The 12,800-nt window shown below is 45.2% G+C and overlaps 1 protein-coding gene across 1 annotated transcript in view; it reads left to right on the top strand.

Moving 5' to 3' along the window:
- Nucleotides 1–12,800, top strand: part of PTGFRN (prostaglandin F2 receptor inhibitor) — an 86,129-nt gene that overhangs the window by 62,719 nt on the left and 10,610 nt on the right. The window contains exon 6 of the mRNA XM_029578365.1: nucleotides 4,539–4,952. Within this exon, the coding sequence (XP_029434225.1) occupies nucleotides 4,539–4,952 (414 nt within the window). The remainder of the gene's footprint in view (nucleotides 1–4,538; nucleotides 4,953–12,800) is intronic.

Genomic DNA, 12,800 nt, shown 5'->3' with positions numbered 1-12,800 from the left:
TGGTGCCCCGGTTGCGCTTCCTAGTTCACCTAATGGGACGCACCGGCCCTGGCGCCCATTAATACCAGAAATGCTCATCTCCCGCTGTAATGAGCACTGGTCACAATAACTGAAGTTCAGGTTTTGCCCGATCTCTTATTCTCTCTTCGGGCACTTCTCAACAATGATCCACCATCAATAATCCCCAAGCGTATTTCTTGTTCGTTTTTTTTCTTTTTCGTATAAAAACCGCTGAAAGCCCTACTGTTTACTCGGGACTTGTGAATACAAGAGATGACATGATTTTTTCTATTAGCAGCATTGCTGAGGTTTAACTTGTTTAATTTAACTTGGTTGTAAGCTGTGCATGAAGAGATTGGGGCATGGTAGTGGTTCAGGTTTGTTTTATTTTGTCATCTATGCGATTTTTTTTTTTTTAATGAATATTTTAACTGTTCTCTGCGTAGAACTATAGATACTGCAGAATATATAATGCTTAGACACTGCTATTGAGGTAACAGCTAAGCTTCAAAGGTTTCCAGCACTATCAGAAATGATTGTTGAAACTGTTGTAATGTTTTTTGTGTGTATGTGAAAGACAGCATTTGAAACAGTTAGTTTTCGCTGTTCCATGAGGGTTATCCCTCCAAAGTTGTGCATAAGTGGAGAAAACCACTCGTTACTGACTTTCCAAACCTTGACAGGCATGGAAGCAAACATCTGCAGCAAGCATCTTGGCGAGGGGAGGGAGGGTGAATGAGAGTAAATAGGAAAGCATTCTGAATTTGTGTAGTGTTTCCCGGTATACGAAGGAATCTGAACTGCAAGAATATCCACTTCATCTCCTGCCTTAGGCCAGTGGTTCTCTGTGGAGCCTGCAAATGGCTCTGGTTTACAGGATCTCCACGGGGAATGTTCCTCGGATATGTCTGCGTGTGCACGCTCTTCAGAACAAGGCTAGTTTGACGTGGCCTGCTTACGCTGGAAAGCAGAGCTGTTTTGCGGCTCTGAAGGACTGGAGTTGAGAACGCCTGCTCTAGAAACATCACCTGACATTGCCTGTGAAAGCCTGGAGCTTCTGGTCTTACGGGGAGCAGTTTACAAAACAGCCCACCCAAGTGCAAAGTCTGTGAGTACTCTGGCACCCGCGGACTTTGTGCAGATTTTCAGAAGGAAAGTCCCTTTGGGAAACCTCCCATGGGTGCAGCTGTGCCGCAGAGCTTTGGCACGGGGTTTCCATGCGACCTAAATTTTGTCTGCGTAATAGTAGACGTGTGCGCATGTGAAAGTGCAGTATGGATGTGTGCTGTTTCCTAATCCTGCACCTGGAGACACGCCTCCTCCTTAACTTGGCCGTGGAACCCCGCCCGCATTTTTGGCCAGCTTAAGGATGGGCCTCAATTTTCACAGCCTTTTTATGCACGAAAGCACTATTATTTTTATTCAAACTCCAAACTTTAGCATCATGGCCTCCCAAGATACTGCCCAGTGGTGATTTCACACAAAATAGCTCTCTCTCTCTCTCTCAAGAGGACCCTGGCAAGAAACCTACTTCCGCCGTGGGAAGTTTTGTCTTGTTGGTTGGCAGACAGGCCCTGTGAATTATTTACCATATTTCAAATTGGCATAGCCAGAGGGTTGGCATGAAAGTTTACAGGAAGGTCGTTGGGACGTGGGAGCCTACTGCCAACTGTATTAGGGTCTTGGGTGATAACATATGAAGGGTAGAAAGCATGGTGAAGCCACTGAGGATTCTTTGTTGAACAGCTGGGTAATGGCACTGCTGGGACATAGCGGGCCCTCAAAATAAAGGAGAAATGGCATTTTCATTTTGAAAATAAAAATGTGACAAGGGAAAGAAACGGAGGAAAGCAGGGGACTACGCCTTATGAAAAGGCTTCGAGCAAGTGTACAGATGTTTTTAATGAATGACTCTCTCACCGTTCCCTGGGTGTGTCACTAAGCCACACATGGTCTCACACCCAACTGTAATAAAAGTGCAAACTTCCAAAGTAGTAGTTTATTTTATTTTATTTTTTTAAAGTAGATGAGAACATTCAGCACGTGCTGTGGAGGGGACCATGAATGAGGCTAGGCAAGTTTTAATGTTTGGAGCCAGGAATCCATTTTTTTTACCTCTTCATTTTTATGTACAATGAACTGTGTATATTTTTCAGCTAGCACGGATATTGTATGATATTGTCATTTTGGAAACACTGTCCCAATGGGTTTGGAATTGCTGTGGCTTCTCTTTCATGTAAGTTGTTGATGGTGCTGTATGTTGATTAGTTGTCTTTTTTTTTTAAATTTATTTATTTGATTTTGATTGATTGTTGCCACATAGGGATGTGGGCCTGTTGCCTGCCTAGAACTGCAGACTTGTACACCTTTTTTTTTTTTTTTTTTTAAACAAAAGATTTGTGTTTGAACTAGGGCATGTCTTCCTGGCCCACAATTTCCTCCCTCGCTACAGGGATATCATACTGCAGGAACTACGAGCACCCATTCCTTGCCAACGGTGACACTGTGGGAGAAGCTGCTCGCAAGAGAGGCAAAAGAATCTTCTGGATTGCCTGTACCTTCCTCTGGGCAGTCCAAGAGTTAGGAATTCAGCTATGCATTCTGGGGCTGGACTTAAGGAGCGGTTCTTTCTGTAGAAGAAGCAGCTCAAGGATGAGAAAATACTTTTTAATTGGGAGGGTAATAGGTTATTCCAGGCATGCAATGGCGGAGGTGGAGGACAGAATTCCTGCAGGACAGATACAGGGCAGGATTTAAGATTTGGGTGCCTATAGGCAGGACTGGAGAATGAGGGTGGAGTTCTTGCCTTTGAAGACTGAGAGTGGGGAATTGGAAATCAGGAGACGGGGAGGTTGGGCCAGACTGCCACAGTGCATGGTCTTGGGAGAAGGCTCCTCCTCAACCAAAGTATTTGGCACTCTTAAAATGTGGCACCCTAGGCAATTACCTGTGTTGCCTGGGCCTGGACAGATACAAAGGATTGTGGGAAAGATAAGGGAGGGCAGAGACCAGAGATCAAGAGACGCAGTAGAGAAGGGGGCAGCTGGGTGGGCCAGCGCCTAAAGCTTCTGTGTGACCGCTTTTCCTCCAGTTCTCACTTTCAGAACTACAAAACTGCATCTTTAACATTGCAGTTCTTTGGCGGAGGTGGGAAGAGGGGATCCCTGAGTAGTATTAGTACAAAAATCCAGAGAAATGTAGTGGGAAGATGGTGCTATGGCTTCCACACCCGGCTCCCAGAGAAGGGTAGAGCATATGTGCAGGAAGTGACCCAGATGCTGCTGCTGTGCTCTCTGCCCCAAGCTCAGGCATTTCTTTACAGCACTGACAACTTACTAAATAGTAGTTTTTCCTTTGGCCACATCCTTTTTATATGTTTTTAATTGAAAGTTCATAGTTGTTCCATGCAGTTGACTGAAAAACCCACATGTATCCTAAAACTATCAGTTTCCGTGTTTCTTGCTTTCATTTTTCCCAGTTGCTGGGGATTCTCTCTGCTCTCTTTTCTTATTTTGGCCAGAATGGAATTTCTGACTTTTAGTAAATTTTATGCTTTTGAAAAGGGTGTATGGTTTATCCCAGCCATGCCCTCTGGGTCGGGATGTGTCTCTCCCTCCTGGCGGCTGGTTTTTCATTTTGCAGATGTTTGGAGAGTCTGTGTTAGGAAGAGTTTAGCGTGCAGTTCAGGGTCATCACGCTATGATGTGGCTAAGTAAGAGCTTTTGTATGCCTTTAGGGGTACATTTTCAGTGCAGCATCCAACTAGAAAGACGCCTGTATACTTGGACGCCTGCACAGAGTGAGGCTGTTGTCAAACACAAGGTACCAGCATACACAGAGTTGGAAACTTGGGTTGTTATACAGGTAAATATACACACACATGGGCAGGTGAAACAAAACGGTGATATCAAGTTAGGTGTGCTAGCAGCATGCCATCTGTGCATGCGTGACGCCTCCCTTATACCCAGCCAAGGTTACGGGATGGACGAGACGGAGGGCGGGGTATTCACACTTTGCCCCTTAACGTTTAATCTAAGGAATGAAACAGAAACAGGAAGCAAAAGGGAGAAAGAGTCATGTCACCTATGTTTTTATTTCGTCTGTTTTCTTGGTGATTTCCTTTCTTCTTTCACACATACCTTGTTAGGTTTTTCTTTTTATGAAAAACTGGTTTTTGAAGTGCTTTTTCTCTCCAGAAAACGAGTTTCTTAAAAAAAACAAACAAAAAAACCCCTTTTTTTAAACAAAATATAAAACATCTTAACATTATAATAGTATCAAAATATTGACAAGCTGATGGGAGCCGCAATGTTACATAGCAAAGATAAATCTTTATTAAAAAAAAAAAAAAATTGACTCTTTTCATCCAATGCGGAAATCTGCTGAGGGCAGACGGCTTTCTCGGGTGAAACCGCCCTCAATGTTAGGTTTCAGAATAAATAAGCACCTGTCTAACGCCAGTTCCTTTCCTTGGGTTTCAAAGGTTATAGGAGTCTACGGTTGTATCTGTTATTAATTAGCTCTTTCTTGCTGTTCAGACTACAGACTAAGTGTGCAGGCTGCAAACAGAAGGTCGTCCTTTGCTGCAGGGAGCACTTTTGAAATGACTTGCAAAGTTTTGTCCGAGAACATCCGAGACCCTCGATTCTCTGTCTTGGTGACTGCTGAGAAGCTGTTCTCCAATTCTTCTCGGACCACGAAGATCATCTCGCTGAGCCAGGACTCGCTCGTCCGGCTGGAGGAGTGGACAGATCGAGACCGGCTGCAGGACGTGGTGCTGGAGAAGCTGCAGGAGGGAGAATTCCGGTACAGGATGTACCAGACTGAGGTGTCGGATGCCGGGTTATATCGCTGCCTGGTGACGGCCTGGTCCCCGAGTGGTGGTGGAGGAGCGTGGCGGGAGGTGGTCAGCAGCACATCAAATCCTGTCAAGGTGCACTTCCAGACATCAGGTGAGTAAAGGAACTCAAGAGTGATAACTTGTAGGAAAATTTACACTTGCCATGCAATGAACTGCACAACCAAAGTCCAAAATAAATAATCTGTATGGATGAAGAAGCAGGTACTGGGAACAGGAGTCCTTGAAGCAAATTATTTTTTGGAGATTGATTTTTGGAGATTGATTTTTGGTAAGGTCCTGAACTGTGGACAGCACTGAGCTTTCATCTTGGAAACAGGCATAGCTACAATAAACTGGAGCCCTCACTGGGCTCAGAGCCTCTCCAAAAAGCTAATCCCAGAAAATGACTTGCCTACACCTTTTTTACACTGAAAATGTTACTTTTAAGATCTTAGATGTGGACAGGGTTTAAGTAGCTCTTTTGATATTTTCCTGCCTCTCGGGCCGATACAGTAAAGTGTGCGGGAGAGCGGGCAAACAGGCCACTCTCCTGTGCACGCGATTCAGTATGCAAATTAGGCCCGGCGGTAAAAACAGGCAAAAGGAGGCGCTAGGGACACTAGCGCGTCCCTAGCGCCTCCTTTTGGACCGGAGTGGCGGCTGTCAGCGGGTTTGACAGCCAACACTCAATTTTGCCGGTGTCTGTTCTTGAGCCCGCTGACAGCCACGGTCGGAAACCGGACGCCGGCAAAATTGAGTGTCCAGTTTTCGAGCCGCGGGCCGACTTCAAATTTTTTTTTTTTTACTTTTGGTAACTTTCGGGACATCCAACTTAATATCGCCATCAACATGCATTTGCATGTTGCGGGTGCTATTAGGTTCGTGGGGTTGGACGCACGTTTTCGGCCCCTTATTGAATAAGGGGTAACGCTAGCGCGTCGAAAACATGCGTCCAATAGAGGGTTAACAGTGCGCTCCGTTGGAGCGCGCTGTACTGTATCGGCCCAAAAGTGGAGTGAAACCTGGGGGAGAATACGTAACTGACACTGCTCCCAGCATGTCTGGTGACTAGTTGGGCTGTTGTTGTTTTGTGACGCTTGATGTGGTGTCTCAGAAATGTTAAATATAATTATTTGGAAGCAAAGGGTTTTCAGGAGTCTGTGGAATCTACCACTCCCGATTTATTGGGAACTGGTTTCATTCAGTGCTTGCCAATAGGACCTCACAATGAAAGTCATTTCGCTGGGACATGTTTATACATTACACGTACAATGGATCTCTAGAGAACTGGCAGAAAGATGAGAACGGTTTCATTTTTTTCCTCTTTTAGCCTGTTTTTCCTTTCCCAGAATGACTGGACTGTGTGATTTCAGATCCCCTGTCTAGGCTTAGGTGGCTTCCTGGGCAAATCGTGCACCGTTCAGGCCCTCCTTCCCCAGCCGCTACCCCATGGTCCGAGTGCCATCAAGTTGCCATGAGATGAGGCATAAAAATCCTCCTTGATCCTGATGGTGACTGAAGCAGTTTAAAGAGTCTGGTTATCTTTACGGGGTACGTGAGAAGCTGCAGCACTCCGAGAGTAAACGGGAGGACAGGCGTGCCAGGGAAGCTGCATCTTCCGTTGAAGAGATAATTGGTGTCATCTCTGAGATATATTTTTACTGTCATTTTCAGAGGTTTGCTGTGAACGTAAATGAACTTACCTGGCAGCTTTATTGGGGTTGACTGTGATTAATTTTTTTTTTAGCTCCATTGTACAGTGAAACCTACACCAAATCAAACGGCTTATCAGTGGGAGTCGTGTTCCCCGCCACTGCGATCCATTAGTTGCCTGCGGTAGTTCCTTTGACGCTGTGCAAACATTTGAAACCCTGCCCAGTGTAGGATAAATAGAGTTTCCCTCTCAGCTTCTGGATTGCTGCTGGGCGAGGGCTCGCTGCTGCTCTTTGCGGCATTTATTTATTATGACAACCAGCTGCTGTTGGATGGCGGGAACCTCAGATCTCTCTTTCCCTGATGTGGGAAGCACTGCCGGGCCGAGGAATTAACAGCAGCCTTACAAGGCGACGGCCATGTGGGCTATATATAGTCATATATATATATATATATATATAAGACTATGCCTGTAACAGACTCCAGAGGTCCGCTGATGGGGGAGAACCTGGTTGCTGCTGACACTGCAAGGATGAGTCTGCATATATGGACCTGCAGGGATGTCTCTGCATGAAGTTCATCTCTGCAGTAACATTAGCAGCAAAGTTGCTACTCCTGCAGCACCACATTAGACAAATAAATGAAGGAGGGTTTTTTTGGTTTTTTTTTAAACAAGAATACCAGTCTCCTGTGGTCAGGGATTGCAGGATTTCCTTACAGCCGTATCCTGTAGAGAATCTGCAATCTTTCTTCTTTCAGGAAATAACCATAACACATCTGGATGTATTGGTTGTAATGGGAGTTGGGTTACTGATGGAGGGGAATCTGCAACCGGTCTGGACTACCTTTTTTACCAGGAGTCAGTATTACAGCTGTCAGTCTTGACTCTAATGTCTCCAGCTATCACTGTACACACGCAGCCTCCTTTAGTGGCCGATTACTTCGTGGAATAATTCCTCGGTGTGACAGATTGCCGCCACCTCTGCCAGCTGGCCGCACGCCCGGCGTGACACAATGCGCCAGGCCTTTGCTGTTACAACCCCAGTTTTCTTTCTGTTCCATATTAAAAATCTTTATCTGCCCTAACGTGCAGCTCAGCATTTCCGATGCAGGGACGCTCAGAGCAAGCCCCTTTTGAAACTGCCAGCGGAGTGGACTGAAAAGATGCAAAGCAACTTTGCAAGATAAGTTATTTGGCATCTAAACCTGGAAATCCGCTTGGATATGAGGTCAAAAGATATATGCTGGTCGGCCTATCCAGCAGGCCAACACGTTTGCCACGGATGTTCCTGCTCTGTTGAGAATTTTTTCAGTCTGCATGCATTTATTAAACTTTCTCCCCCCTTATTTCCAGCCAACCACATTTCTTTATACGTTGTGGAAGCAAAATTCATAACTGGGATCCTGTTTCTCCCATGGAAATCTCATCAGTGGCAACAAGAGTGTGAAAAACCCAACCCGAAGATCTTAGATCTTAGATCACGGTATCCTGCTTCCAGGCTTTGCTATTACCTAAGCTCCAGGTTGTAGCTTACATCTCAGCTCCAGGCTTTTCCCATCTCTGCTGTATGAGGAGAACCAAAGAACCAGATCCGATTTTGCTTTCTTTTCGTAAAAGGATAGTTGCATGGTTGCCATGTTAGTCCACTTGGATAGGTCTAAATAATGATCAATAAATAAGTCCTAGGTAACACCTTTTTATTGGGGCATTTATGGCCAGCTTGACCTGCATTGACCTGATGAAGGGGCATAGTGGTTTGAAAGCTATTCACGGATGTGTTAACAGGGTTCAATAAAAAGGTATCGCCTACAAATTGTCTATGGATCTTTTATATGGGGAATCCTGTCTGAATGGTAATCAGATTGAGTTCCTAGACTGCATACATGAGCACATAGGTGGTACAGTGGCTACCAACTGTCCTATATACGAGGGGCATGACCAAATCCTTGGGGATTATTAGTTGGGCCAGAGACTGTGCATCTCATCATTAACCTAGAATAAAGTAATGTGGCATCCATGACAGATAAATTGGAAAAACCAGCAATTTCTTGAAATTGTCTCCCATTAACTCATTAGCCTGTGGTTTTTATCTCATAGTGTCACGCTGGCACCCTCTTCTCCCTCCCCAGCTAACCTTGTGACCTGCGGCTTGACGTGGAGCTGTTACGTTGAAACGAGCTTTTGTTTCCCAGGAGAAGGTTCTAAGAAACTGTGAGAGCCCTTTTATAGGAGCGTGTTAAATGGCTGATTGCAATCTGCCGAGCTTCCTGTCTGGCATCATTGTCCCTTGAGCGCCCTTCCCCACCACCAAGAGCCCTCCCTTGTTTCTTCTCTAAAAGCCTCCTGCGCCCACCCGCGCCTGCTGAATTATTTCCGGCCATGAGCTCATGGCAGAGAAATGTTTGCATTAAATTCCAAAAAAATGCACAAAGGAAAGATGAGCAAAACTGGGATGTGTGAAGGAGACAGGGATCCTAGCCCACACAGTAATAAATGTCAACATTGTTAATAAGAATTTACCATATATTGTTAGCTTAGCTTCCTGTAGAGGGAACTGGCCTTATAAGATGACCGTATCTGTCTCTCTCTCTTCCCCACTCTCCCAATAACGTTTTGATCATTCATCCAATTTAATTCAATTTTCTACCACAGGCAGTAGAGCATCCAGTCACCTCCAGGACACATGTTCATATTCTCTCAATGCCTCCTACATTCAGAATCCCTTTTGCTTTTATTCCTGATAGGGAAATCTCAGGGAGGTCAGAGCACATTGTGATGTCATTGAAAGCTGCCTCTGCCATTGGTCACTTGCTGACTCCGTGTCTTGCCTGGTTTCCTATAGGGAAACACTGTCTGCAGTGTGTAATGACGCACTTATCACGGAAAAATTGCTGTATCAAATGCTAACATAACCACAAGGAAGTGCTCACCCATCTCTATCTCTCCTTTTCTTTGGCCTATCTTAGGAGGATCTGATACTTCTATAAGGTGACCGGCATGCTGCATGGGAAGTGCAGTAAAAGCAATAGCATGAAAAGCTGACCAGTGTACCCCACTCTAGGGAGAGACCCCCTCCAAGGGTTCAGCCTCCATGTCCACATGATTTCCGCTCCTTTCACTGAAGCGGCCAACTAGTGTTGGTGCCTAATCCTAATCAATCCTAATGGGCAGATCTGTTTCTGGTCCGTCCGTTCCCCCCCCCCCCCCCCCCCCAATTGATGGATTGGCAGTCCTGCTTATCCCACAGAGATTGGAAAATAAAGCAGAACTGGATTGGCCTTTCGGGATCGACCTGGGTTTGGTGGCAACCTCAGCTGGATGGTTTATTTTTGGAAGACCTTTTTTAAACCCAGCATATGTCTCGGGAGCGAAATTAAGCATACGCCCTGATTTTTTTTTTTTTTTTAATTTATTTTGGTGCATGGGCTGTTTTTCTCTGGAATCTTTTCCCTTCCAACAAGTGGCAGGAAAACGAAATCCTTCAAGCAAAAGAAACACCAAGTCTCTGACTTTGCGGGCCTTCCCACACCTTTTCTGTCCTTTCACAACTCCCTCCCCTACATTTTCCCCGAGTACTTAAATCTGGCCCATGTTTTCTTAATTCAAAGGAACTAGGAGGTGAAATGGAAGCAGTGCGGAAAAGAAAAAAAAAAGAGAAAGTTCAGTCCAAAAACGATCGTGGCTTTCTTGCGGGCACATGCAGCAGACTTCTCAGATCTTAAGGCCCAGCACTTTATTCTCTGGCTTGCTCCATTACAAAAGAACATCTAACTGGGCTGCACAGTGGGGACCTGACCAGGATCCTGGCAGGATTTTGTCTGAATGCTACAATTAAAAAAATCTTTTTTTTTTTTTTTCCAAACAGCTTTTAGTGCTGTTTTTTTTTTTAATTTTTCCTTTATAAAAACTATGTGCTTTGTTTTTCAGAGAAAATGTATCCACATTATCTCCTGGACCATTTAAAATCAGGAACCACGTTTTCAGGATAGGTACAGCTGTAGAAAAGCTAGAAACTGAAATGTTTTCTCAGAAACCTTACGGATTTGGCCCAAAAGTGAAAAATTGTTTTCCCATTAAACCAGAAAAAAAAAAAGATGCTCATGAATTGCTTGCAAATCTTTTTTTACTTTTTTTCCCATTGATTTCAGAGTAAGATGGAAAGCATCTTTCTTGGTAATGACTTGAATTTCTGTACTCTTCCAACAGTGTAGGTAGTATGTTTCCTTGATCCTAGGATGCGGAAGATGGGAGTGGGCTGGGGGTGGGGAGATTGAATAGAAGTCTTCTCTTCTTTTTTTTTTTTTTTTTTCCCCCCCCATTACCCAGGTTGGTCCAATGTTCTTATTTTGTCTTTCCTTCGTCAATCTTCATCTTAAATTGTGGCCCTGAGAAGTAAAGTATGCAGTCTCTTGCAACAATGACTGTTATAACGCAGTGAAGAATCTTTGCATTTATTTTTCTCCTGGGAGGCTGAGATTGAGAACCTGTACGATATGAGAAGGTTGTTTGGGGGGGGGGGGGGGTGTTGATTAATATCCTGCTACCTGACCCCGCTGGGGACACAATGTTACAACAGGATTGAACCACCTGCTTAACATTTTTTAAAAAGTGATCTTCGGAACAAAGATTTGTTAGATAAGGGAAGGGAAGTGGGTGTGACTATAATACAAATGCCAGTTTCTTTTTATTCCCAAGAAAAATGTGGAAATATCAAATAGGTTAGACCAAAAAAAAAAAAAAAAGTAAGGAAAATTAAGAATAAGATCAAAAGAGGAAGCAGAACTCCCTACACTGAGTTGCTGGTTTGATTTGTGATTTGATGCAGAGGAAGGGACGTGAACGTGTAGACCTGTCTTATTAATATCACAATTAATGAGCGACGGGAGGCACTACAGAGCCCGAGGAGTCCTAGATATGAATCCTGATGGCCAAGCTGTCCTAAATGCTGAATAAATTCTGTCCAAAACGTTCATTGGCTCTGGGTAAGAGGGGGGAGCGCCTTCAGACTGATGTTTTGCAAAGGCTTTTGAAAGTTAGGCATGATCTTTAGGTGAACAGATTGCTCTAGATGCACCCAGGAAGCCAAAGCAGACAGGGCAACACCGCAAGATCCTGACGTGCCTGGGAGATGGCGGTGCCCTGACCAGCTACATCCCACCATGACCAGGGCGAGCCGTGTGAGCTGCACCCACGGGGAAGGAACAAACCAACCCTCACGTGCGCACCCCTCCCCTCCCTGCCAATTCTGTAATTCACATTTAATTTTCAGAAGTCATGTAACCTGTGTAAATGGCTTCACAGGTGAAAGCCTACCCGCCCTGTGTGTGGGTACAAAAGGCACATTGTAGAAAATATGCTATTAACACTCATTTTTTGTACAGGGGTTCCCAGGGCTGGGGCTGGGGTTGGGGGGGGGGGGGGTTATTTTAAAAACTTTGCTTTGTTTTTCAGAGAAAATGTATCCACAGAAAATGCTGACTCAAATCTCTTTAGCTACTTTTTCCCTGCACCTCTCTCTATGTCTTGCTCTCTTCCCTCTCCTCTATCCTCTCTCTCTCTCTCTCCCCAATTCTCTTTCTGTCTTTCCCTTTACCTACATCTCATCTGTCTTCCTTCTCACCTTCTCCCTCTCTTTCTCCCGCCCCCAGTCTCTCCTGCCTCAGATGGCAGGGAGGAGATTGCCCTGCCTGACCTCCTTTGGCATCTCAGCGTTTGCGAGCCTGATAGAAGGCAATAGGAATAGTGGTAGCTGCGGTGGGGGGTAGGGGGGGGGAGGGGGTCGTCACTCGAGGTGGCTACTGTAGTCACTGTGGGACTCACTTGGCAGAGGATAGCAGCAGGTCTGCGAGACTGGAAAACGATGGTGACGGTGGTGGGCAGTAGTAGTTTGGGCTTGTGCAGGCAGCAAGCATTCACTGCTGCTCCTGAGTTGTTGTTGTTGTTTTGTGCCTGCGCCAGGAACAGAATAGGCACATGAGAAGAATGCGGAAGCTGACTTGCATGAGCTCTCTTCCATTGGATGGCCGCCTGCCTCAGCAATGGACCATCGTCTGACAAGTACAATGTCCGGTAGCCCGGCCCAGGGTTGGTCGTGCCATGGCCCATGTGGCCAGCTCCATTCTGACACCTAGGCATTAACTGTCAAAGCAGTTCACTAGTCAAGCAACATATGCTCTTATGGTTATAAGAGTGGGTCTGTCTGATAGAGCCCCATTCTTATAGGAAGATTGAAAAATTGAATTCTTTTGATTTGGCTTATACATGCTTTATCACACTAATATCCTGGAGCCAGTCTTTTTTTTTATT

Source organism: Rhinatrema bivittatum, chromosome 15 (assembly GCF_901001135.1).
Source record: "Rhinatrema bivittatum chromosome 15, aRhiBiv1.1, whole genome shotgun sequence".
NCBI lineage: Eukaryota > Metazoa > Chordata > Amphibia > Gymnophiona > Rhinatrematidae > Rhinatrema > Rhinatrema bivittatum.
Note: the sequence above shows the minus strand (reverse complement) of the source record. Positions and strands in the feature narration are given on the sequence as shown.